Source organism: Oryzias latipes, chromosome 14 (genome assembly GCF_053564925.1).
Source record: "Oryzias latipes strain Hd-rR chromosome 14, Olatipes_Hd-rR_3.1".
Classification (NCBI taxonomy): Eukaryota; Metazoa; Chordata; class Actinopteri; order Beloniformes; family Adrianichthyidae; genus Oryzias; species Oryzias latipes.
Window position 1 is genome coordinate 16,024,207 of NC_136250.1, and position 23,723 is coordinate 16,047,929.

Below are 23,723 nucleotides of genomic sequence, written 5' to 3' on the forward strand. Positions count from 1 at the left end.
AGTCACGAGCCGAGTTAATCTGCCAGCTGTTATTTTATCTTCAGGCTGAGGTGTGCAGTTCTTGGTTTTACTGCTCTCTTTTTATATTTGCATTTCTGCTGAGGATGGCTTATTACGCGTCGGTGATCCAGGTCAAAAGCTTGGTACGTTTAATTTTTTTTTATTTTTTTTTTTACGCTGCACATGTGCAGTCTAAAAATGCACAGTCTGTAGATAAACGATCTGTTACCGCTTTAGATTAATGCATGCGGCCGTCAGTGATCGAAATGTCAGAGCTCAGAGAAGAGTTTAAAGATTATTATGCAGGTAGGCGGTCACTTCTCATCAGAGGAGCTTTGTTGCTGCAAGGGGTTCATTGGAGCACTGCGAGTCCCAGGGGTTACAGTCTCGCTGTGCAAGGTGACCCATGCTGGAGAGCGCCTCTGTCACAGCACATTAGGTCACTTTCTGCGGCTGCACGGCTTTGCTGCCTGAAGGTATTCTGTCAGCTGGATGAACCTGACAAATGTACTCAGCTAGCAGACCATCACAGCTGAAGTGTTGTGTCAGAGATCAGACACGAGCGCTAAACCAGCGCAGTGCCACAGAGATAAAGACCCGCAGTCTGAACTTTATTTAAAGCTTTTTAGGAAACTTTTGAGCCCTTCACTCTAATTTGTCCATCAGGATTAGATTGCTTTCACCCTGAACCCACGAAATAGGATTTTTTTTTTGCGAGCTTTGCTGGCTGAATTACCTTTGGCAGCTGTTGCAGCCTCCTGTCCTTTTGGCGAGACGTGACATGACAAGCCTCGCACACCTGGGCCGGAAGGGTGGACCCGCTCCTCCGTGCTGATCCGCTTGAGCTCTAGCAGTTGAGGTGAGAGCTGTCGCTTGGCAGCCGTTTCCAGGTCTCTTCATGTTTGCTGGATTGGGTTTGAGCTCTTACTCTGCCTGGACTTCTCAAGGACATTTCTCTGCTTTAGGACAGACGACTGAATGTTTTGTCAAGCCGTTAAAAGTTCATTCACAGGAAATGAGGCTTTTAAAAATGTGGACATAGACCTTTGACCAAAGACCAAACTTAAAATTCTTAAATCTTTGCTGCAAAATGTTAAAGAATAAGGTTTTAGACAAAGAAAAGTATAGAAAGTCTAGAAGAATTTTAGAAAGAAAGGTATAACGTTATGAACCCCCTGCACAGAGTGTTGGTAATATCCCCTAATGCTTCCATTCCACTTGTACACAGAACACTGATCCATAATTCTCTGTAGTGATTGAACGACTCCAATCTCTGCTTGTTTCCCTGCTCTGGAATGTTCTAATTGGCTGGACACACCTGTTCCAGGTTATCAGCCGTTAGTCGGTCCCGGATCTCTGGAAAACATGCAGACACACACGGCTCTCGGAGCCACCCTTTGGTTACACAAACTATTACGTTTCCTCCCAGGGAACAGTCGAATTTTTGATAGACTTATGCCAGTTCAAGATCTTTTCTACCTCTAACTAAGAGGCAACTGGGACCAATTTAAGCAGCCTCCATGACGCTATGGGTGTGTTTCTTGATTTGAATTGGGTTCAAGTGATCTGGATATCTGTCTTCCACATTTCAATAGGAAAATTTCCGTTGTAAGTTGAGAAAGTCGTATATACGTTTAATATGGGGACCGACAAAGAGAACACCAGTCCAACTGCTGATGGTGTATTTTGGTCAAGTTGTTGGATCGGAGCTTTATTTTTTCTGAATAGTGCCCTCAAACATCTTTGTGAAGGATAACAGCAGCTGTACCTAATGGAAAGAGCGCTTTTAAAAAGCCTTTTAGTTTATGGATAAATGACATCAAAGTAGCGTCATCACACCTTAACCCCTTAGGACAGAGTTGAACTCTTCTAGAAGATATTTGAGTGTCAGGTTTTAGTTTGTGCTCTGTAACCCTAACATCCTTTATTAGATGAGGTGATTGAGATCCAGACGCTTCATATTTAGGCTTGTTTGCTTCTTCGTGGGGTTTTCTCCACGTTTCAAAAAACTGCTCTGTGGATTTTGCCACTTTATTTAACCAAAAAAAAAAAACATGAGGGAGGAAGCTTTCTTGCCAATTCCTGCATAAAGATAACAATTTTTGCACATAGAATCGCTGCTGCGTTTATGCATGTGTGAGTTTGCACCAGAGAGACCAAATCCTCCAGACATCCTTTGGTGTTTATGTGAAAACGGTCTGCAGGAAAGTTTATTTTTTTCTTTCGCGCTCTAAAAGGTGTGAATTCATCATTTATACTGAACTGCTGTGATGTTCATGATGGCCTGTATGCTCCCCTAGTATAAGGGATCAATACTCTGTGGTCGTAACATCAGGCACGACTGCTGATCCTTAATGGGACGACGTGTTCACAGAATATCAACTCTTAATTATGGGGCATTTGTTAGAAACTGCTGAGCTCCTGTTTACCTCTAACCCGAGTGTCGGTTTTTCATCTTTTCAGGTCCCATGTGGGCCAACACTAATTTAACCGGGTCTCCGGTCGTACAGGCCAACTGCAGCTCATTACACATTAGCGTGTGGAATCAAATAAAACCAAAAATTTATCTTGCCGTGATGTCACCGGATGCATCACATGATCCTTTTTTTTTTTTTTTTCCAATTCTCGCTCTGATTGCGTGTTGTATTACTGGGATGCTGATCAGACATCTTTATTTCAGAGGCGGGTTAAAGCCCTTGAGCCGAGTCAGTGTATCAGTGGGGCCTCCTGGGAGGCATTACAAAGCCGTTTTGCTTTTTTAACTCTAGTTTTAGGACTTGCTCTGAACTGGTTTATAATCAGGCCGTCTCTGAGTTTGATCAGCTCCAGGACAGATGTGACGGTACAGATGTGACGGTACAGATGGCAGGCTCCAACAATGAACATGCACCCAAATCTAGGGGCAGCAGCAATGGAGGGATCCTGCCTGTAAATAGGCATGCGCTGCAAATCTTCACTACATTTGCTCCCAGTCACTTTGCCTGGGGTGGGGGGGCTGGCTGCCGTCCAATTGCATGCTGGGATTGTGTTCCTCTTTATTTTAAGCTTTCCCTGTAGACATGTCCTGTTTTCCCCCCCTCTTTCCTCCCAGTTTTTGCCCAGCTTTTGTGTCCCGGTGTCTACAGTCTGTTTGTGCATATGTTAACGGGGGCTTTGTAATTGTGTTCCGCTTTGTACTGACGGCGCAGAATCAACACAATATCACACCACAGGGGGGAGTCCAAACAACTAATGATGCGACTCTGGTTTCTTTAATTAGTGTTTTAATCTGTGTTCTCATGTTTGATGTGGTTTGAAACGAGGATCAGGAAAAGATTAGTCGTTAATGTATGAAACCCTCGTATTTTTCCTCTTGTCAGATTATTCCAGGGTTATGGCTGCTGCCATGCTGCCCTACTTAAAAGGAAATGACTGATGTGATTGACGTGAAGTGTTTTGGGGTTTTATTAATACATTTTCCTGTCCCACCCCATCTCTGCAGGAGGAATCACTCATGACACCTTTCAGAAGGAGCTTATGTGCTTTGACCCAGATGCGGACAAATGGACTCAGAAAGCCCCCATGACGACGGTGCGGGGCCTGCACTGCATGTGCACGGTGGGCGACCGGCTTTACGTGATCGGGGGCAATCATTTCCGCGGCACCAGCGACTACGACGACGTGCTCAGCTGCGAGTACTACTCGCCGGCGCTGGACTTGTGGACGCCCATCGCCGCCATGCTGCGAGGGCAGAGCGACGTGGGAGTGGCCGTGTTCGAAAACAAGATCTACGTGGTGGGCGGCTACTCGTGGAATAATCGCTGCATGGTAGAAATAGTTCAGAAATACGACCCGGAGAAAGACGAATGGCAAAAAGTGTTTGACTTGCCCGAGTCGCTCGGTGGGATTCGGGCCTGCACGCTGACAGTTTTCCCCCCTGAGGACATGTCGGGCTCGCCCTCTAGAGAATCCCCCCTCTCTGCACCTTGATGAGTAAAGAAGTGGGGGGGGCGAGGGTCCTCCTGTTTTGCCTATACCCCTCCCTAGAACCTGCTCTACCAACACACCTGATGGGACGTCGTTTGCACTTGCTCTTTGGAGACCTGTACCTGTACTGCATCCACGAGAATCCTGAGGTCCACGTCCATTGCAGCTGTGCAGAAACTCCTTCCTGACTGAATAAACCGACATCATAACGCGGTTTGGCAACCTAATTACACTTTACTGTTGCTCCCTTTTGACAGAATATACCTTGACTTGAAACTTTGCAAATCAACTTTTCTACCTGATGTCTTTGAGGTTTTCTTATGTCTCGTTTCCTCGGTGATCTACCTTGAGACGCTGACTACCGTCTGACCTACTTCTAGTCTATGCCAGGTTAATGCAGGTGATCTAAGAGAGCAGCCAGGAGAACGGATGAGCTCTGAAATGGATGGTTTTTAACTCAGGGGTTGGCCCAGGCCCCGTCTGCGTCTCTCACAGTTTCAGCGTTGCTATGAAGCTGTTAACAAAATGTTTTCTAAATTTAATAAACATGGTTTTGAAATTAATTCAAAATGTCATCATTGAGTGAGAGAATCAATGAAGCTTGAAGTCTGCATCTGTTGAATTTGTGACAAGTTTTCCTGCAGCTTCCCACGTTTGCACCAGCTTGGTTTGGTTTTGCCAAACCGTCTTCCAGATAATTGGATTCCAGCCGCCGTTGATCCCAGCGAACGCTCCTGACCAAAGTTCCCGATGCGTGCTCATTAATCAGCAGTGAGACTGAGGTCTGCTTCCTTGACCTGTGTTTGTGAAGCATCTCTGTAATGAATGAGCTGTGGAGGTGAGTCTAAATCAATCCGTGTAAGCAAGTTTGTTTAACTGTTACAAACAATGCAGCGTTCAATAAGCACCAACATTAACCATTTATTTAAAACAAAATCTATGTCTTTGGTCAAAGCTCAGTTCTGAGTGCTGATGCCAGCCGCGGGGAACCGGCGGCACAAGGAACTTCTCTGCGTTGACGCCGGCTTGCTGCAGGTCCGTCCGCCGCAGTCGCCTTTCCTCCCGTCCTCTTGGCAGACGGCGACATCGCCCACAGTCTGCCCACCGGCGATGATGAAAGCCTTTACATGCAGCATATGGCGTCAGAGGCGTCTCTCCTTCTCAGTAACCAGACATGAAAGGTTTGTAACCATCAGGTGAGATCAGGCTGAAGATGTAAATCCTCATTATATTCCTATTGTAGCCGGTTAATGAGCTGTTGCAGCAGGGTTTGATTTTTAGACTTCAAACGCTGGTTTCTGTGTTCCTGAAGACTAGTTTGCATAATGCTTTTTTATTTTTATCAGTATTGTTCGTTTTTTTTATTAGACTTGTCTTGTCTCGACACCCCCCACCCCCACCCCACCCCCATTGCTATTCATCTTTCAAAGAAAGTTTTCGTCTCTAGTCACCAAATTCTATGATTGCCACAAAAGATTGGGGGGGGGGGGGGGTAATTCAGCTTAATTTGTTGACTAGCTTTTGAAGAGTTTACCTTTTTGACAGGATTAGGAAATATTCTGATTAAAAGAGACATTTTAGTTTTTTTCTTTGGTTTTTGTGTCCGATCATCTTTTGATTTAGAGGACCGTAATCATGATGATGCAGTTTTTAGGCTAAATCCAAAACCCTGTGTCATTTTCTAGTAGTTTATTAGAAATTCACCTCTGAGTTATGGGGGAGATTGTTGGGGTGGAGTAAGCCTGCCCTGACTTCCCATCATCCCTTTGTTTACACTCTCTGGCGAGCAATATTGGAGCTATCCAGCCGTATATTTTTTTTTCTGCCACTCAGACGAGGAAAACAAAGATTTTCTGCATGTGGACGGACCAGAATGGGGACAAAACAAGATGATTATACCATCTGCTTTGGCACAATTCAAGTGAATAATAAAGTAGTTGAGTTCATTTCTTTTTTTTTGTGTGTGTCTCAGAGAACCTTGTTAAGCTGCAGTGACCTAATGTCTCCTGAATCTGCTTGGATTGAGCTGCTTCACCTGCTGGGCTGTAGTCATACTCCATTATCTACTTTGTTGAGAAAAACATATTGAAATAAAAGGGTTTAATCAGCTTTCATGGAGAGTCTAACCTATTTTGGATCTTGTGAATAAAAAAAAGCCAGATTTTCCTTTTTTTTTGGGGGGGGGGGGGGGGGGGGGGGGTAAGATTTCACATAAGGTTTCAGAGCAAAGGTTCAACTCTTGCCTTATGCTTTATGTGCCAGGATTCCATCTTGATTATTGTGAAGGGTCGGTGTCAAAAGTGTGCAACCTTTAGATATTCATGAACAGTAGCACCCCAGACCCCTAAAGGCACGGAGAACTGGAGCAAAAAGAAATTCAAGCCCCGCCCCTCACCTTTACCCCCCCTTCCAGCTTCACAACCTGAGTTCCTTATATTGCCGCGATTGGTGTTGCAGATAGGAGGGTGGATTACGGCCCGACTGCTGACACGTTTTAGCGTCGAGGTGGGTCTCCAGACGACAACTCCTCTCAGCTCATCGCATCCAGGAAGTGACCCAGTTTCTTCAGGCTGCTGGATATGTTTACACACGCAGAACACTGACGCCATTGTCAGTCAGCAAGCGTCTCTGTCAGCAGTGAGGAGCTGGAGGCTGGAACTGTAACTAAAGTTCCAACGTGCACTCTCCATCATGATGAAACGGTCTGCGCAGCATCACTGCTGTCCTCCAGCTCCACAGATATTGATCCTTCCTGTCTGGCAGACGGCCAACACATCCTGATGTTTTTACACTAGATACAGTTATTTTAGTGCGGAAACACAGACAGGTTTATGTTATCTGACTAAATAGAAAGGAAAAAAAAAATCCCTGCATCTCTTCTCACCTTTTGCCATGAATATTCAGACGAGGTCAGCTCCTGGCTGCCCTTGTGAGCTAACAATCCCCCATGGCTGTGTCCTGAATAATCTGCCCTGATTCGTCTCCTGCTTCACAGCTTTTTCCTGCCATGCCAGATGTGGGAGAGGGGAGATCTAATTGGGATTTGTTTTGTTCAACATCTGGTTATTCACCAGTCCTAGTTTTTAGGTGACAGATCAATGCGTTGCATCTTTCATTTAGGCATGCTCTGTGTGCAGATTTCTACTGTGGATCCATAATTATCTTCCTTTTGGCCTAAAAACAGGACGCATGCTAGACTGCATCTTGTGATTAATTAGTTCCCAGTTCGAAGTTGTCAAACTGTTCCAACCGATGTTGATAAAGATGAGCCGACTTTCAGTTTTAGAACTTTTTTTTTGTTTGGGCGCAGCTGGAGTTTCTTCCACCTTTTTCATGAAAGTTTCCTCCCCTGTTCAAAGTGCATGGCAGACTTTACAGACAGGAAGGCTGTCAAAGGTGTATATCTGCCTTCAATTCAATGCATGATGGGATATGCTTCAATGCCTCCCTGACAAGGAAAGGGAGAAGAGGAAAGAATATCAATTGAAAGAAAGTATGAGGAGAGCAATGCAGTCTGTACACTGAGGGGCCTCCAGCCGAGAAGAAATCCTGTCAGGCTGCTAAAACACATTATGGAGAGTTGATTTTGAATTCATCCATGTACTGCAGATTAGCCTCAAGGAAAGAGCCTCCTCACTTGAAGATGTTAGTGGGGGGGTGCAGGATTGGAGCGAATCAGCTGCTCTGGGAACACGGCTTGACCTTATAGGGTTAAATACAGCTTTTCATCCCCGTTAGGTTTTTTATTTCTAGAAATTCATCTGACCGCTCGGAAGCTGGACTCGCTGGAAACGTCTGCAAACTCGCTAAGAGAACAGGTCGGCAGAACAGCTGGCTTTGACCCGCAGCCAGCGGCTTTGATTCAATAACGTGAAGGAAGAGTTGGAGTGAAAGCAGGTCAAAGCACACACCTGAAAGACCTGATCTGAAATGCTATTAATCATTAAACATTATGATGCATTTAAAGGAAAAGTGCTGCAATGACAGTTCTAAAGAAGACTTGAATTAAGATCCACTTAAGAGAAACGTTACTTTTAAACAAAAGTTATTTAGTGGAAACAAAATAATAAGACAAATGCTGAATAACTGAAAAAGATATGCTGGTATTTTATACCAGGAGCACAAATGTATTCATGGTTTTATTTTGTTTTTTAAATAAAGACCTTCCAAAGCCTGCGGTTGTGCACTGAAATTGTTTTTTTAAGTTTTCTCATCATTACAGGAAATTGTAATGCTGCAGCGAATTTAAAATTAAATTGATAAAAATGCTCCAAAATGAGAAGCATGAATCATTCCAATGTAGCGCAGTGAAATATCCATTCATCAATTATCATGACCCCCTTTGTCCTCTGGAAGATCACAGGGAAATGAACGGAATACCTGACAATAAAAACATTGAGGAATTTTTGAGAAAATCATTAAAAGGAAAGTATTTTTTGTAGCCCTGGACATGACATTCAAAAAATAGTAAATTGTTCCCTCAAATTTATATTTTGTGGAGGCAAATTAGTATTTTAGTATCTTCAATTCCTACTATTGATTGGTTCCCGGATAAGGCAAGTTTCTACAATTTGTGGCTTCAAAATACTAATTAGTAGCAACAAAATGCAAATGTGTGTCCACAAATTGATCTGTGGGAGCATTTTTGGGGGGTTCATGTTCAGTTCTCCGTGAGAAATGAATGTGTAAAAGATATTTTGATGCATTTTTTTAATTAAAAAAAGCCATCAGAAATGACTTTGGTCATGTCATTTCTGATGCCAAAAAGGTTATTTTAAGATAATTAAATGCCTACAATTTTTCTTAAAAATAATTTTTAGCACAAATCAATCTTTCAGTTACATTTGTTACCAGTTTACATTTGCTCATCAGTATCATGTAATCTATAAATAAAGTGAATCATAACTGTGCTTTAACTAATAGCCTAACTATGTCCACAAATAAAAAAAGCAGTTCTCTTACTTTCCTCTCACTTTTAGATCCACCACTGAGTGGATTTGTTTGTTGTTCTGAGAAGAAATGTGAAGAATGAAGCGAGAGCTCCAGTTTGAGTGAGAGTGACAGTGGCGCTGACGCCAAACTGATTTATAAGCTTCCTCTCCAAGCTCAGCTCAGTTTCAGCTCTGTCCTGTGTCATGCCAGGTTGCCATGGTTACTCAAGCTCCTCAACCAGAGAAGTGGATGGGGAGCAGTGATAATTTTTCTCCTGCTTTCCTTCATGAAGTGCGCTTGTGGAGCAGTTCTGGAGAATTTAGATGATTTTTTTCATTTTACTTTATTTTTACTGAAGCAACAATTGACCTGTAGAATCTTGTCAAACTTGTTAAATACAGCTGAGCTGTTTACTTCTCCATACTGTTGATCATCTTTGTTTGAGCTGCTAACTTCCACTGGTACAGATATGAGATGAATGCTGGAGGCTGCTCGACTCCACTGTGTTCTTTGCAAGAATGACCTCTAGTGGTTTATGTGGAAACAAACTGTTCTAAACTAGTCTGTAGTTGCTGAAAATAAAGTTACTTTTTGTTTTGTTTTTCATTTATGATTTGTCTAGAAATCCCCCATCCTTTAAGAGGCTTCGCTTCATTTACATAAAACCTAATTATCCGTCAGGTCTGTAACCTCAGCCCTGCACTTCTTTTTATTTACAAGCTTGTTGAGTGAGGCAGTAGTAAACAGGATGAGACGGGGATGTGTGCAAAGAGAAATGTTTATAAAGCCCCCCACCCACCTAAGTGGAGTGTTTCACCGCTGAGGGTCATCGCACCACACGACCCACAGTTCCTCCACTGTGAGCCACCTGGAACAAGCAGCCCGTCCTCTTCCTCCCTCGGTGAGGAAGGTTTTAATGATTGGCACCTTTTCTCCTTATTTGTTTTTCACCTTAAAATGCTAAAGAAGCGGAACGCTGGCTTAGATTGAAGTGATGTCAGCATGTGCGCTTCCCCTGTGCAGTAGTTGCATTAATGGCCACTAATGGACGTCTGACCTACTTTGAACATTTTTTCTACCCGGTCAAAGCCCTGCCTGGCACCGAGAGGGGCCATTAGAGGACCCTACTGGAAGATCACCATAATTAATCATTTATTTAGAGAAATAATCAATTCCAGTGCCAAATTTAAATACCTTTCTATTCCTAATTAGCTTGGACTCATTGCATTACAATCAGACCAAACACATTGCTTCAATAAAAGTTCAATCCCAGCAAAATTCAACAGTAGATATTATCTTTACACAGATTAAGTTAAGAATTCAGTTTCCTAGTGTATGCAAACAATGAATTCAAAAACAGTTTCTGCCTGGAAGTCCAAATTAAGAAAATAAGGGAGAAGATTAACTGAAAATGTAATTATTACCAACAATAAGTCATTTAAACTGGAATTTATAGATTTTATATTAAGAAATTCCTGGTCACGGATGTTGCATTAAATACAGCTGAATAGATCTATACATATTTAGGAATCGTAATTAAAACATGTCAATAAACTTCCCTTTTAAAACGAGAGGGGAAAAAAACTTTTTTGTTTTTTTAATAATTGCATTCCTTAAAAATAGAAGTTATTCTCAGGAGTAAAAAACTTTCAGATCTTTGTATTGAGGACCTTAAAGTGATGATAAAGGCAGACTGGGTAAGATCTTAAAAAAAAGCCTGCAAAGCTTTAACCCGAATTAAAAATACATAAAAAACATTCTATAAACTCACAGAAATACTTAAAATTAAAACATTAAAATGCTGGTTTTAATTAATATTTTTTCGAATAAATACACTTTAATTGTTTCTCTTGGCTTCATTTCTGTTCAAAAAACACAGTCCCCATGGGAATAAATAAAAATTCCTGATAAATCACTCTTGTATTTGAAAACTGCTTTGTACAAGATATTTATTTTCCCACGTCTTTAAAAAAAACAGTCATAAAATCCTAAAGCATGCCCTAATCCATCATACAGTCTAGATAAACAATGCCTTTTCTCTTAAGGCAGTCTACTTCATTAAATACATAATATTCCCTCAACAGAATCGAAAGACTGTTGAATGATGCGTTTGTAATTGGAAAAAAGAATACTAAAGTAATCCAAATGAGTTCAATCATGGACTGTGTGATCAAACTGAGGTTTCTAGAGGAATGTTTTTGTGGCCTGTCCTTCAGTCAACATATTCATGTTGGTGGTGCTTTTTGCCACAGAGCTCAAATGGATCAGGAAACAGGAAAACCAGATAATCCCCTCAAACTCTTTATGGCTGAAAGCTCCTCTGTCGCTCACGACCGACAGAGGGCGATAAAAGCAAGACCTTAATGAGCCGAAAGCCAGAAAGGAAAACATAACCTCATCAAGACTGGCTGCAACGAAGCTGATGAGGAAAGATTGTGAGAAATAGTCCTGGATTACTCGAATACCTTTTTTTTTTATATATAAAAATACGCCACTCCCCTTCCAAAATGTTCCAAAGCCACAGAACATTTTCTCATGGCCAATTCTGAGTCATTTTTCTTCCGCCCGTTTGCATTTAGCAAATCAATACTTGTGGATAAAATCCTAAACAAAGCATGGCAGACATGGGCTCAGGTACATAAAGGCAGAGTGTTGAGCTGACTCACAGCAGTACGTGCAAGCTACCTGGACATGAGAAGAAAGAAATAACTCTTTGTTTGCCATGCATCCCTGCTGCTGAGTGCAACCAGCAGCCCCATCATGCATCTGACACTCATCTGCACTGCTGGCTGCTTTTCTTTCACTGAAATGGTGGAAAAACAAAAAGCAGAGACTTGTTCCTACTTGCATTCTTCATATTTCATGTTTTTCTCCCTGATGACTTTAGTTCTTACCAACATCAAAAGGCTACAGCTGACCTCTCACCCTGCCAGAGGGCTTGAAGTATAGGTCAAACACTGGAAAAACATATTTTTCCATAAATGCAAAAACCCTAGAGGGTCAATTCTCCTAATGGCTCTCCTGAGCACCAAATGCCCAGACAGGGAGCAGCATCAGCCAATGATGTGCTGCTGATTTAAGAGCCTGTGTGCCAGAAGTCCATCAAATATGGTTTAGTTATAAATCTGTTTCTCTACTGACTTTTCCAAATCTTAAAAGTACATCTGAACATTTAAAAATTCTGTGAGAAAATATGGGAAACCAAACAAAAACATGTGGTCACCTTCCCATCATGATTGCTCCAGCCTAAAGTTTAATTCTTGTTTTACGGTCTGTTTTTCTTTAAAAGTTCAAAAATAAAGTTCTTCCTCTCTCTCTTTTATTTTAATATTATTATTATTTTTCTAATTAAAATCCCAGTGAACACGGCAAAATAAAGCGTTTTTCCCCAAAAATACTGTACTCCAGATTCTTTTAGGAAACCAAATTAAGATTTTAATTCAAAAAAAAGTTTTGTTTTTACCAGAAAATGACCGATTAAAGTGTGTAAAAGGAGCTAAATGGCTTACTTGCCAAGTAAAGGATGACTTTACATAAAATGGTTTTTTTAAGGGTTATTTCTGTTGTAGATTTCTTGATATTCTCTGTGAAATGCTCATCAGTGTTACATTAAAGTTAAGTTACTCTGAGTGTTTTCTTGTTTAGAGTCTAGATTTTTGTTTTGTTGAAATGGAAAGTTGGTACAGATTAGATTTATTTCAGGCTTGTAGTCCAATAAACAAACCATAGAATATATTTAAAATGGCAGAAATAGAATTATGTACAAAATAACAATAAAGGTATTTCCACAGCAACTAAGTTAGCTAAAAAGACAGATGAAAAGGCAGCTCTTCCAGAGTTCCCACGTATCTGACGGTGACGGCAGGACTTAAAACATGACTGCAGGACCTTCAGATGGAGGCTCAAATATGATTTAAATATGAGACTCCTTATCATGGCTGGAAATTTTAAACTAAAAATGGAAAAGTTTGCTTGGACCAACACAGATCCACATCTGGTCAGATTTCTATTGTGACAGCTGGAGGAAGAGGACTGGAAACTGGTTTGCTGCTTCTAGTAATGGAAATCAGACAAACACAATTAACTTTTTTTTTAAATTTTCTTTATATTTTTTCTCCCTTAATTGGTGAGAATGTGTAACAGCATATTTGTTCCAAAACAAAAACTCATTTCATGATTTTACAATCCATCACTTTACTGTACATGATGCAACTCTCACAGAGAAATTTAAAAGAAATATTGAAGTAGTCATATCATGAGAAATCGATGTTTTCATAACAATAAAATAAATACTTTTATAAAAAATTGTGCTTAAAGACGATGACAGAGTTAAAAACATAAATCTGGGATCAACTACATACCACTGGGTTTTCGTCGACTTTTCATTTTCTGTCAACTGTTTTATTAATAGAATGTTCAGAAGTTCAGATTATGGAAAGTCTTAAACTACTAAATTACTGGCTACTGCACCAGTAATTGAAAAATAACAGGTTAGCACAAAGCGCAGAGGGCCTGTGGCTCCTGTGGGGCCTCATTATTTCAATATGCTGGAGTTCAGTGTCTGCCGTCTGTGTTCCTCATGGAAACGTGGGCCTCCTGTCTCTTTTGTCTCCTGCTCCTCCACAGCAGGACGGCCAGCAGGAGGAGCAGCAGGAAGCCCAGTCCCCCGCCAATGAGCCCCGCCGTCAGAAGCAGGCTGCTGTCCGTAGGCTGGTACACCATGCAGGACCCCTGACTGTCTCCAGCATCATTCCTGGCCACCACACAGACTTCTGCTTTACGCCTTATCCCGTCCACCGCGCTGCTCCGCTTGTCCCATCCCAGTTCCTGCTTCTCCTGTCCTCCAACTGTCACTACGTAGGCTTTGACGTGGGAGTTGGGGGCACACCACCGAACCACCACCTCTGAGCCGTTCCAGGACACTGTTTTGAGGGTGGGCGCTTCTGGAACCTCATCCTCCTCCGTGAACCACGGGCACAAGCAGCCGGTTGACCTGAGCTCCTCACAGGAGATTTGATCTTCACGACACGGATTGTAGTCGCACAGCTGTGAGGAACGGCCATGTGTGGACGCGGGTGCAGAAGTTTCCTCCTCCAAGTTGTTATAATCCTCTGTGATCAACCTGGAGTGATCCTCTGGGACTCCAGACATTGTAGGCAGAGGACTGGATCCTCTGAGGGGAAGCAGGCCGGAGATTATGACAAGGAAGCACAGATTTCTCATGGCAGATGTTGTCCTGGAGTTCATCAGAGGGTAAATTCCAACAGTTGGCTGGAAAAAAAAAAGGTTTTATGATAAGAAATAACAGTTAAGACACTGGCACTGGTTTCTACCAAAAGAAAGACTTTCTGTATTGTTATTCTCTGCTGACTCTTCAGTTGTTATATGTAAAAAAGAAAATGAACACTCTTGATGAATCAATCCCTCAGAAATATGTATTTTTTTAAGTTTGGAAGTTTGTCACTCCCTGTATTCCTGGTGGAGCTGAAAGCTCAAATCTCTGCAGAATCCTGCATGCTCGGCTGGATGTGGTTACTAGCAAAATACCTCATTCCTATCCATCCAAATGTGACTAAAATACGTGCTGATCAGAGAGGACAAAGAAGCCCATTCAGAAAAATCTCCCTGCGCTGGAGCTTCTTTACTCTCTCTGTAAACTGAACCAGAGCTGCCCCCAAATATCAGTTTACTTGTATTATTTTCCACTCACTGGTTCTCTCACATTCTCCAACTTAAACTCAAGTAAACATTAAAAAAATCAACAACTCTGACTTACCTGTTGCGAAAGTTTTTTTCTTTTTTATCCGTAAGTTCTTATCTTTGTGTTTTCTTTGCTTTTGCCTTATTCCGGTCTTTCTCCCCCATTTATACGGTTCTACTCCTCCTCCTTTCCCTCCCACACCATCTGCAGCAGCTCCACCTCTCTACTCACTTAATGCTTTTGCAATGTGTCCATGACTGAATGGCTGTGCAGGAAAAAAAACCAGCCTGAGCGTCTGCCGTTAGTCAGACCAGCGTTATTTAACCTTGACGAAGTGAACCACATGGATTCCGGGTGCTGCCTCTCACAGCGGACACATTATTCAGCGCGTGTCTCACTTGTTAATAAGCACTTGCTCTTCCTTTGTTGGGTTAGGGAAACTTGAACAGCTCAGTGATTCATTTACACTCATTATTTGGGTGAGAGGTGACCCATCTGACTCATTCCAACCTAAATATAGTAAATTTGTTGACTGGAAGGCCCAAAATGAGACGGAATTTACATGTCATTGCCTTCAGAGAAACTTTGTGTTCCAAAAAAATCAACAAAAGAAAAGTTACAATTATTTTATTTTAGGTAAATGGTTTGTTTTAAAACATCAGCAAGCAAATACCAATTTAGAATATTTTTAGATAAAAAAAATGCAAACTGCTGACAAACTCATGGTTGCAATTTTGACTTTACATATATTCAGAAACAAAACTGATATTGTAAGAAATGTTAAAAAATAGGTAAATTTCAGAAAATAACGGTGGCTAATCTTAAAAGTAAATCGTAAAATACATTTTCTAGTTATTTCTGTTTCAGAAAAATTGAATTTTGCATGAATGAAAAGGTCAAAGAGGTCAAAGTCAAGGAAATGGCAACAAGTCAGATGAAAAGTGAGATTAGCCAGTTTGTTTATTTGTAGAAATGTGAGTTTTGCAGATTGTCGGGTTCCATTTAGCTGTAGGCTCACTACTGCAGGTGTAGTGTGAAGGATGCTAAAGTTGGAACAAAAATGCGATGTTTTACTCCCTTCATGTCCAGTGTAAATAGATCTGCTCGATAAAAACTTGTTCAAAAAGAGGCTTTTTCAATACTGGTGTTCTCTTTGGATTTTTTTATTTAGTTTAATTTTTTCGTTGTTGCTAAAATTAGACATTTTAAACATTTGTTTTGTATGCAAGGAGAAAAGTTAAGTCCAACTGCAGGTCTTCCAGTGGAACATGGCGGTGGGAGTGTAATGCTGTGGGCTATGTAATATACAGAGCTTTTTTTTCTTAGATTTATTGATGTGTCAAAAAAAAAGTTTTACATTTTGATGAATTATTTGAAAAAAATCTAAATGTCCTGGTAATTAAATAATGTAAAATCATATTTATATTAGAACCCCCCCCCCCCCCCCCCCCCCCCATGAAGGATGAACAAAATCCAATTCATGAGTAAATATATGTTTAATATAACTGAACAGAGCTACTGTTTTGCTTGAGGCGCACAAAACATTGTGGGTGTGTTGTGAAAAAGAACGCATATATTTGCATCCCGGATGCGTGTGGGTCCATTTATAATCTAATCTGCATTGTGTTAGTGTGTGGTTCTATATCCTTCCACTGTCATTCTTTCTGTACCCAGGCTGCATTTTGTCTTTGCTCTAACCTTCTATTCATGATGGCGTCAGCATGTGGAGTGAGTCAAACGTGGGTTTCCCCACAATAAAATCCCCCAGCGAAGCATTAAATCCTGTGATCCTTTCATTTCAGAAATTTAAAGACGTGGACAATATGAGCACGAAAGTTATCTGGAAGTGAGGAAAATTCAAACAAATTGACTGTTAGGAGATGTTTGGTAGAAGAACTTGCTGTGCTTCTTGAGTGTCGGTTCTTCCACAGCACTGTCATGAGACCAATTTACTGCTTAGAAATGGAACACATTTTTTTGTTTATATGACTAAACTCTATCTGTAAAGTCGTTTTGGCAGAACTAGATGTTCTTTTGACAAAGTGATACCAGTCTAATGCCATTATCTCTTTCTTTCGTTATATAAGAATTTGACAACTTTTGCCTATAACTCTATAATTGTATAAAAGTAGGCGTTATACCTTTTTTTCCTTCTCAAATTTAAACAGAAATCAAAAACATGGTCTTATTAAAAAAGAAATTAAGTATCTGGAGTTTTTTTTTTTCCTCCATTCTTAGTGGTTGCGAAACTTTCGTCAACTAATGCAAGAAGTCTCAGCATAATTAATACCAGCTGACGGCTGTAATTGTGAGCAATAAAAATTTACAGCATATTTGGTAGGAACTCTGGGCGCAGAGGTTTGGAACTATTTTTTTGTAGTAAAACTATTGTATTCAATCTGTTTGACTTTTTTTCTTGTTTCAGCTTTTTACCAGGCTTAAAGCACAGCCCGCAGTAAACTGGGAATGTGCTTCTTAGTAGCTGTTTATCTACTCTAAAAGGGTCTGCATAAACAAATGGTCACTGCCCTGCATGCACTTTCAACACTGAAGACATTTTTTATTTCCCCCCTCAAATGGCTGCTGCACTGAAATGCACTGTGGTGCAAAAATACCCTGAAATTTGACTGTCAGGTTGACAATCTTTTTTTTTCTTTTCAAAAATGTTATTGTTAGAACAAAGAATAGGCCTCTAAAAATGTGCACCTGCACAAAGCTTTCCATGACATTTACCTTTAAGGTTTGACATGTACTTATAGACCATTGTACATTCAATCATTGTCATAAATTTCCTTGGATTAAATCTATTGGATAGATAATTTAATTTTTTTATTAAGTAATCTTGCACAGTTTTTTTTCAAAATTAAGAACATAAAAATTGAATGGATTCAATTTACAGAAAATATTTGCAAAAAAGAAAAGTATTTTTTTTTGGTTGTAATAACCTCGATACATTAGCCTGTATTGTCTTTGCATATGAAAATAACTTTAAGGAAACGGCTTGGATACATATTTTTTCCTGATAAATAGTTTAGATTTAACATAATTTCAGGGATTATGCGCTACAAATGAACATTTCGTTCCTGTTTTTATTTCTTAAACAAACAATACAATGGATGTTGTTTCAGCGTTATGGTGTGTGTGTATATATATATCTATATATCTATGTGTATATATACATATGTATATATATATATATATATATATATATATATATATATATATATATATATATATATATATATATATAGATATAGATATGTATATATATATATAGATATGTATATATATATAGATATGTATATATACACATAGATATATATATATACACATAGATATATATATACACATAGATATATATATACACATAGATATATATATACACATAGATATATATATATATATATATATTTATATATATATATATATATATATACACATATATATATATACACATAGATATATATATATATATATATATATATATATATATATATATATATATATATATATATATATATATATATATATACACATAGATATATATATATACACATAGATATCTATATATACATATATATCTATATATACATATATATCTATACAGATATAGATATAGATAGATATATAGATATAGATATATAGATATATAGATAGATATAGATATATATATATATATAGATAGATATAGATATATATATATAGATATAGATATAGATATAGATATATATATATATATCTATATATATATATAGATATAGATATAGATAGATATATATAGAGAGAGAGAGATAAAAAAAATTTTGTCAGAGTTGTTTGATATCAAATATTGGGGGGGAATTTAGTAGAAAGGTTACTTGTAAAGTTAATTCCGAATAGGTTCAGACTTTGGTGTTTTCAAGTCTGTACTGAGGGAAAGTGACCCACACAACCGGATGTTTATAGACGTAATATTTACGCGACGGGCCTCCACTGACGGAGATGGGTGAGTCTCCTTTGGTGGTTTTTGAACATTGACGTATTTTGGTCAAAATTGCGGGTTTCGTTTACTGCTGACTCTCTCGTTTGTCCCGCAAAAAACTGCGGTGATTGCGGGAGCTCGGCTCTGACGTCACGTCTGTGGGAAAACGTGCAACGTTTCTGACCGCTGCGTTGCTCCGACGGCTGATGCGGTGAATCAATGTAACCGGACTCGCTCGGCCTCCAAAACCAACCCTTGGGGTCCGAACCTCGACGGTTAGTCCGGTTTGTTGGCTCCGCTGTTAGCTTTAGCATCGTTAGCTCCCGTCCTAAAACAATGACGTCGAGGCGGGCAGGCTTCGGCGCGGACTCCTCTCCCCGCAAACAGAGCATCTCCGACCGTGTCGAGGCGTGTTTCGACCGCAAAGCAGACAAATACCCCCAGAGCAGCGTGACGGTCACGTCGCTGAAATCCCGCCTGGCTCCGACCATCCAGACCGCTATGTCCGCCGCCGTGGACACGCTGCTGGGGGAGGTAGTGGTGGTGCTGAGCGAGACCCAGCAGGAGCTGTTTCACAAGGAGCAGGAGAACGAACGGCTCAAAGTGCGGCTGGAGGTGTCGGAGAGGGAGCTGAAGAACCTGCAGGAGTGTCTCTGCAGCGCTCAGAAGCTGATCGATCAGCTCCAGGTCTCGTTCCCGGGACCTCAGGCCGTCAGTCAGTCCGTTTTCGCGCCTTCCTTGTCCTCCATGGCTTCCATGACCTCAGGCTTGGACCGGGACCAACAGAACCCCAGGGGTGTGAATGGAGCCGGTGTGGATTTGGGTCTGGGGGGCTCCGTGGAGGAATCTCTGCACGGGTTCGAGCACAGAGATGATTTCAAAATGTGCCAGCTCTCCATCCAGCCGGATGGTTCCGTCACCAACCACACTCTGGACTCCTTTGGGTCTCCTCATCTGTGCCCCGACTCCAGCAGACCAGGTAATCCCAAACATTGTCTGCATATTTATTTTGCTCCAACACTTAAAGTAAACTTGAGAGTACTCCATTGTTTTTTTTTCAGAGGAGAGGCAGCCTCAGGGACCAGGGGGACCACATCGATTTGAGATCAAGGAGGAGCAGGGCCCTTCTCCTGGTCAGCCCAGCAAAAGGGAAGCTGGGCTCTCCAGTGAAGGCAGAGATGTGGAAAGGTCATCGTTGACCATGGGGGACATAAATTATGCTCAGGGTGGAGGGACTCACCCACTGCGTCACCAGAGAGCTGTGCGAGGGTGTGGAAGTTCCTTACAGCAGGGCAGACCTGATGGACCGCAGAAACCGCTACCCAGGACTTCTGTAAGCAGGAGCTCGCCAGGCAGAGCGGAGGACTCCGCGGGTCCGTCTGCACCCGACACTGCGGGGGAACCCCCCGGAGACCGTCCCCACCACTGTCTGGAGTGCGGAAAGACCTTCCGCCTGATTTCCAGCCTGAAGAAGCACATCCGGATCCACACCGGAGAGAAGCCCTATCCGTGCGGAGTCTGCGGCCGCCGCTTCCGCGAGTCGGGGGCGCTGAAAACGCACCTGCGCATTCACACGGGCGAGAAACCGTACTCCTGCTCCGAGTGCGGGAACTGCTTCAGGCACCTGGACGGCCTGCGCAAGCACCGGCGCACGCACACGGGGGAGAAGCCCTACGTGTGCGCCATCTGTGGGAAGCGCCTGAGCCGCCTGCAGCACCTCAAGCACCACCAGCTCATCCACACGGGCGAGAGGCCCTGCTGCTGCCCCTTCTGCAACCGCACCTTCAAAGAACCCGCCGCGCTCAGGAAGCACATCCGCACGCACCGAGAGGAAGGAGGCCACATGGGAATCGGTCCCACGGAGGACACGGACCCGGACGCTCTGGATGACATCAACAACCTCCACCCTGCTGCTCCTTCCCCTCAGATGAGGTTTGGAGAGTGGGGCGCCACAGAGGACGACGGCCCGGTTGTGGACTGTGTTTGAGCACCGATCAACATTTTTGGTATAAAATGTTAGGATGTCCTTCTGTCACTAATCTGCAAGTGTAAAAACGAAAGTCTGTCTTTCAACGGTTTGCTGCTCCGGGATGTCTTCCCCCAAAAAAGTCAAATGAAATGCAGAGAATAACTTTAGACTCAAAATATTCTGCTAATACATGAATTAAGAGGGCAAACAGCAGCTCATCAGTTTTAATCTGATTAAACTCCTGTTTGTTACATTTAGGTGTGTTACTAAGGTGACAGACACACTTTTTTCCAATAATGTGCAACTTTTATGTAGATAAAACTTAAAAATTATCGCAGTTCTTAAATCCAGTTGTAAGCATGGTGGCGAAAGTATCATGATTTGGTTTTAAACTCGTTATATCAGAGTATTCTCTGGTTAAATTTGAGGCTTGTTCTTCCATCACGAAACCAAACCTACAAGAACAAGACAAAAAAGTTTAAAAGTGCAAATGCTGTGTGAGACCTTAAGGTCTGTTCCAAAAACCTTTTACAAAATGAAAAAACAATATTTTCCTAGAGAAAAATAACACTGTCTCTGCATTTTGTTTTACTTTTTATTCAACAAAAAAACCACTGTTTCATGTTTTCCTCTTAATTCTTTGTAGAAGGAAATGGTTTTATCTCCTCATTAAAGAATTAAACCGCTTTTTAACAGCAAAGCTTTGTGAATCGTTAAGCAGCAGCATTTTGGAATTGAATGTTGGAGGAATAAAAAGTGCCTTGACACATTTTTTTAAGGCCACAGCTGCTGCTGTGTTCTCACTTTTTTCTATTGGAGGAAGAGAATGAAGGTCCGGCTTGTTCTCCATTAGAAGAGATGAGCTGCACCCCTAATATCTGCTGATCAAATTCTTTAAGGGTAATTAATATTAGAAGTGAGTTTTATTATTATTGTGTTAGTAGTCTTTTTTTTTTTGTAGAAAATGTTTATCATTTACATGTTGCAGCTCTCTGTAGTTGTGGAAAAGAGGGCTTAGTTCAAATATGTTTTAAACTAAGTTCATAAAATGGTTCAGGGTATTATTGTTACCCATTTTTTGTTGTTTTTTATTCTAAAACCTCTGGCCTCAAAAAAACAAAATAATCTTTAATCTTTTTTTATATTTAAATAAAGGTTTTACTGTTTCTATTTTAAAGATTTCTACGTTTTGAGACTTTGGCTGTGTCTGAATTCACTCACTACTCCTCAGTTACTGCACCATATAGGGCCTTAACTATTTTATGTCTGGATCTACGATTTCAAAATCTATTGGCCTGGAAATTTCCCAGAAGTCTCTGCAAAAAAAACTGTGTGCATTTCTGCTCACTTGATTAGCAAATATAAACCACAATGCACTGCGTGTGAAAGATGTGTCATTTGAAACTGAAAACAATTCAGGTTTTTATATTTGCCAAAATAAAAACCTAATAAATACAACAAATGTGAGAATATTCACTAATCCACTGTGTTCTAATGGTGATGTCATACTTGGTGTTTTAAAAAAAAGAGCATATGTCTGAATTGCATTCACTGGATTGTCCAGGACTATACTGTCTCGAGGTTAAAGAGTGGGGAGGGAATTTAAGCACAGCCTTGTTATTTTACTGTGAGTGAAAATATTCTTTTAAACTTTAAATAATCTGTTTTTCTCGGCTGCAGTTCACTTTCTACTCTCTTAAATAGGAAAATATCCATTTAGATCCCACTTTAAAAAGTCATTTTACTCTTTGGGTGGAAGCTAGTCTTTCTGGGATCTATAAGCATCTTTTTTTGTGGAAGATTTATTTAGAACCTGACTGTAAAAACAGAATCAAGTCAGAAAAAAATGCAAAAGTCAGCAGTTCTGCTCAGAGGTTGCTCTTCCTGTCTGCTGAGCCCTCATCTTCCTCACAGTAAGCTTCAGATTTCTGTCTGTCAGTAAATGTAATCCAGATGAAAGGATCTGTCAAACTCTTTCTCCTCCCAAGCTTTTTCTGTTTCAAAATGTGTACTGTTCTTTGTTTTAAAGAACAAATGTGCTGAAAGAAAATTAGCTGGAAAACATGAGTGCATGCACGTGCCCCCCCCCCCCCCCCCCATCTGTACATAATAATGTAGTTTCAGTCTTTTTGGGGGGGTTGCAGCAGTGAATGTGCTTTAAGAACTTAGTGTAAATACAACTGGAAAAGAACCCCCCCCTGCCCCCCCCCTCCCCTCCAATGATGTGCTCTCCTCCACAGCACAAGCCCCCCCCATGCCTGCTGTTTTAAAGTCTCCTGTATTCCTGCTGTAATTCACATAAGGTTTCAGAGCAAAGGTTCAACTCTTGCCTTATGCTTTATGTGCCAGGATTCCATCTTGATTATTGTGAAGGGTCGGTGTCAAAAGTGTGCAACCTTTAGATATTCATGAACAGTAGCACCCCAGACCCCTAAAGGCACGGAGAACTGGAGCAAAAAGAAATTCAAGCCCCGCCCCTCACCTTTACCCCCCCTTCCAGCTTCACAACCTGAGTTCCTTATATTGCCGCGATTGGTGTTGCAGATAGGAGGGTGGATTACGGCCCGACTGCTGACACGTTTTAGCGTCGAGGTGGGTCTCCAGACGACAACTCCTCTCAGCTCATCGCATCCAGGAAGTGACCCAGTTTCTTCAGGCTGCTGGATATGTTTACACACGCAGAACACTGACGCCATTGTCAGTCAGCAAGCGTCTCTGTCAGCAGTGAGGAGCTGGAGGCTGGAACTGTAACTAAAGTTCCAACGTGCACTCTCCATCATGATGAAACGGTCTGCGCAGCATCACTGCTGTCCTCCAGCTCCACAGATATTGATCCTTCCTGTCTGGCAGACGGCCAACACATCCTGATGTTTTTACACTAGATACAGTTATTTTAGTGCGGAAACACAGACAGGTTTATGTTATCTGACTAAATAGAAAGGAAAAAAAAAATCCCTGCATCTCTTCTCACCTTTTGCCATGAATATTCAGACGAGGTCAGCTCCTGGCTGCCCTTGTGAGCTAACAATCCCCCATGGCTGTGTCCTGAATAATCTGCCCTGATTCGTCTCCTGCTTCACAGCTTTTTCCTGCCATGCCAGATGTGGGAGAGGGGAGATCTAATTGGGATTTGTTTTGTTCAACATCTGGTTATTCACCAGTCCTAGTTTTTAGGTGACAGATCAATGCGTTGC

At 41.3% G+C, this 23,723-nt stretch overlaps 3 protein-coding genes across 8 annotated transcripts in view; 2 read left to right on the top strand and 1 right to left on the bottom strand.

The window, feature by feature from the left end:
• The window catches only part of klhl13 (kelch-like family member 13), a 31,318-nt gene extending 26,782 nt beyond the window's left edge, over positions 1-4,536 (top strand). For all 6 annotated transcript variants that reach the window (XM_004076340.4, XM_020708907.3, XM_078930657.1 and 3 more), the window contains one exon: positions 3,482-4,536. In XM_004076340.4, coding sequence (XP_004076388.1) covers positions 3,482-3,969 — 488 coding nt within the window. In that variant the 3' untranslated portion in view covers positions 3,970-4,536. The remainder of the gene's footprint in view (positions 1-3,481) is intronic.
• An 8,662-nt stretch (positions 4,537-13,198) lies between these two features.
• Positions 13,199-14,814, bottom strand: LOC111948663 (LRRN4 C-terminal-like protein). The gene is made up of 2 exons (XM_023962678.2): positions 14,675-14,814; positions 13,199-14,169 (listed from the first exon to the last, which is right to left on the bottom strand). The coding sequence occupies exon 2, from the start codon at positions 14,143-14,145 to the stop codon at positions 13,453-13,455; it is 693 nt and encodes a 230-aa protein (XP_023818446.1). The 5' UTR covers positions 14,146-14,169; positions 14,675-14,814; the 3' UTR covers positions 13,199-13,452.
• Positions 14,815-18,540: 3,726 nt separating this feature from the next.
• Positions 18,541-21,706, top strand: LOC101156271 (uncharacterized). The gene is made up of 2 exons (XM_004076403.5): positions 18,541-19,539; positions 19,622-21,706. Exons 1-2 carry the CDS (start codon positions 18,897-18,899, stop codon positions 20,545-20,547), a joined length of 1,569 nt encoding a protein of 522 aa, XP_004076451.1. The 5' UTR covers positions 18,541-18,896; the 3' UTR covers positions 20,548-21,706.
• The last annotated feature ends 2,017 nt before the right edge of the window (positions 21,707-23,723 follow it).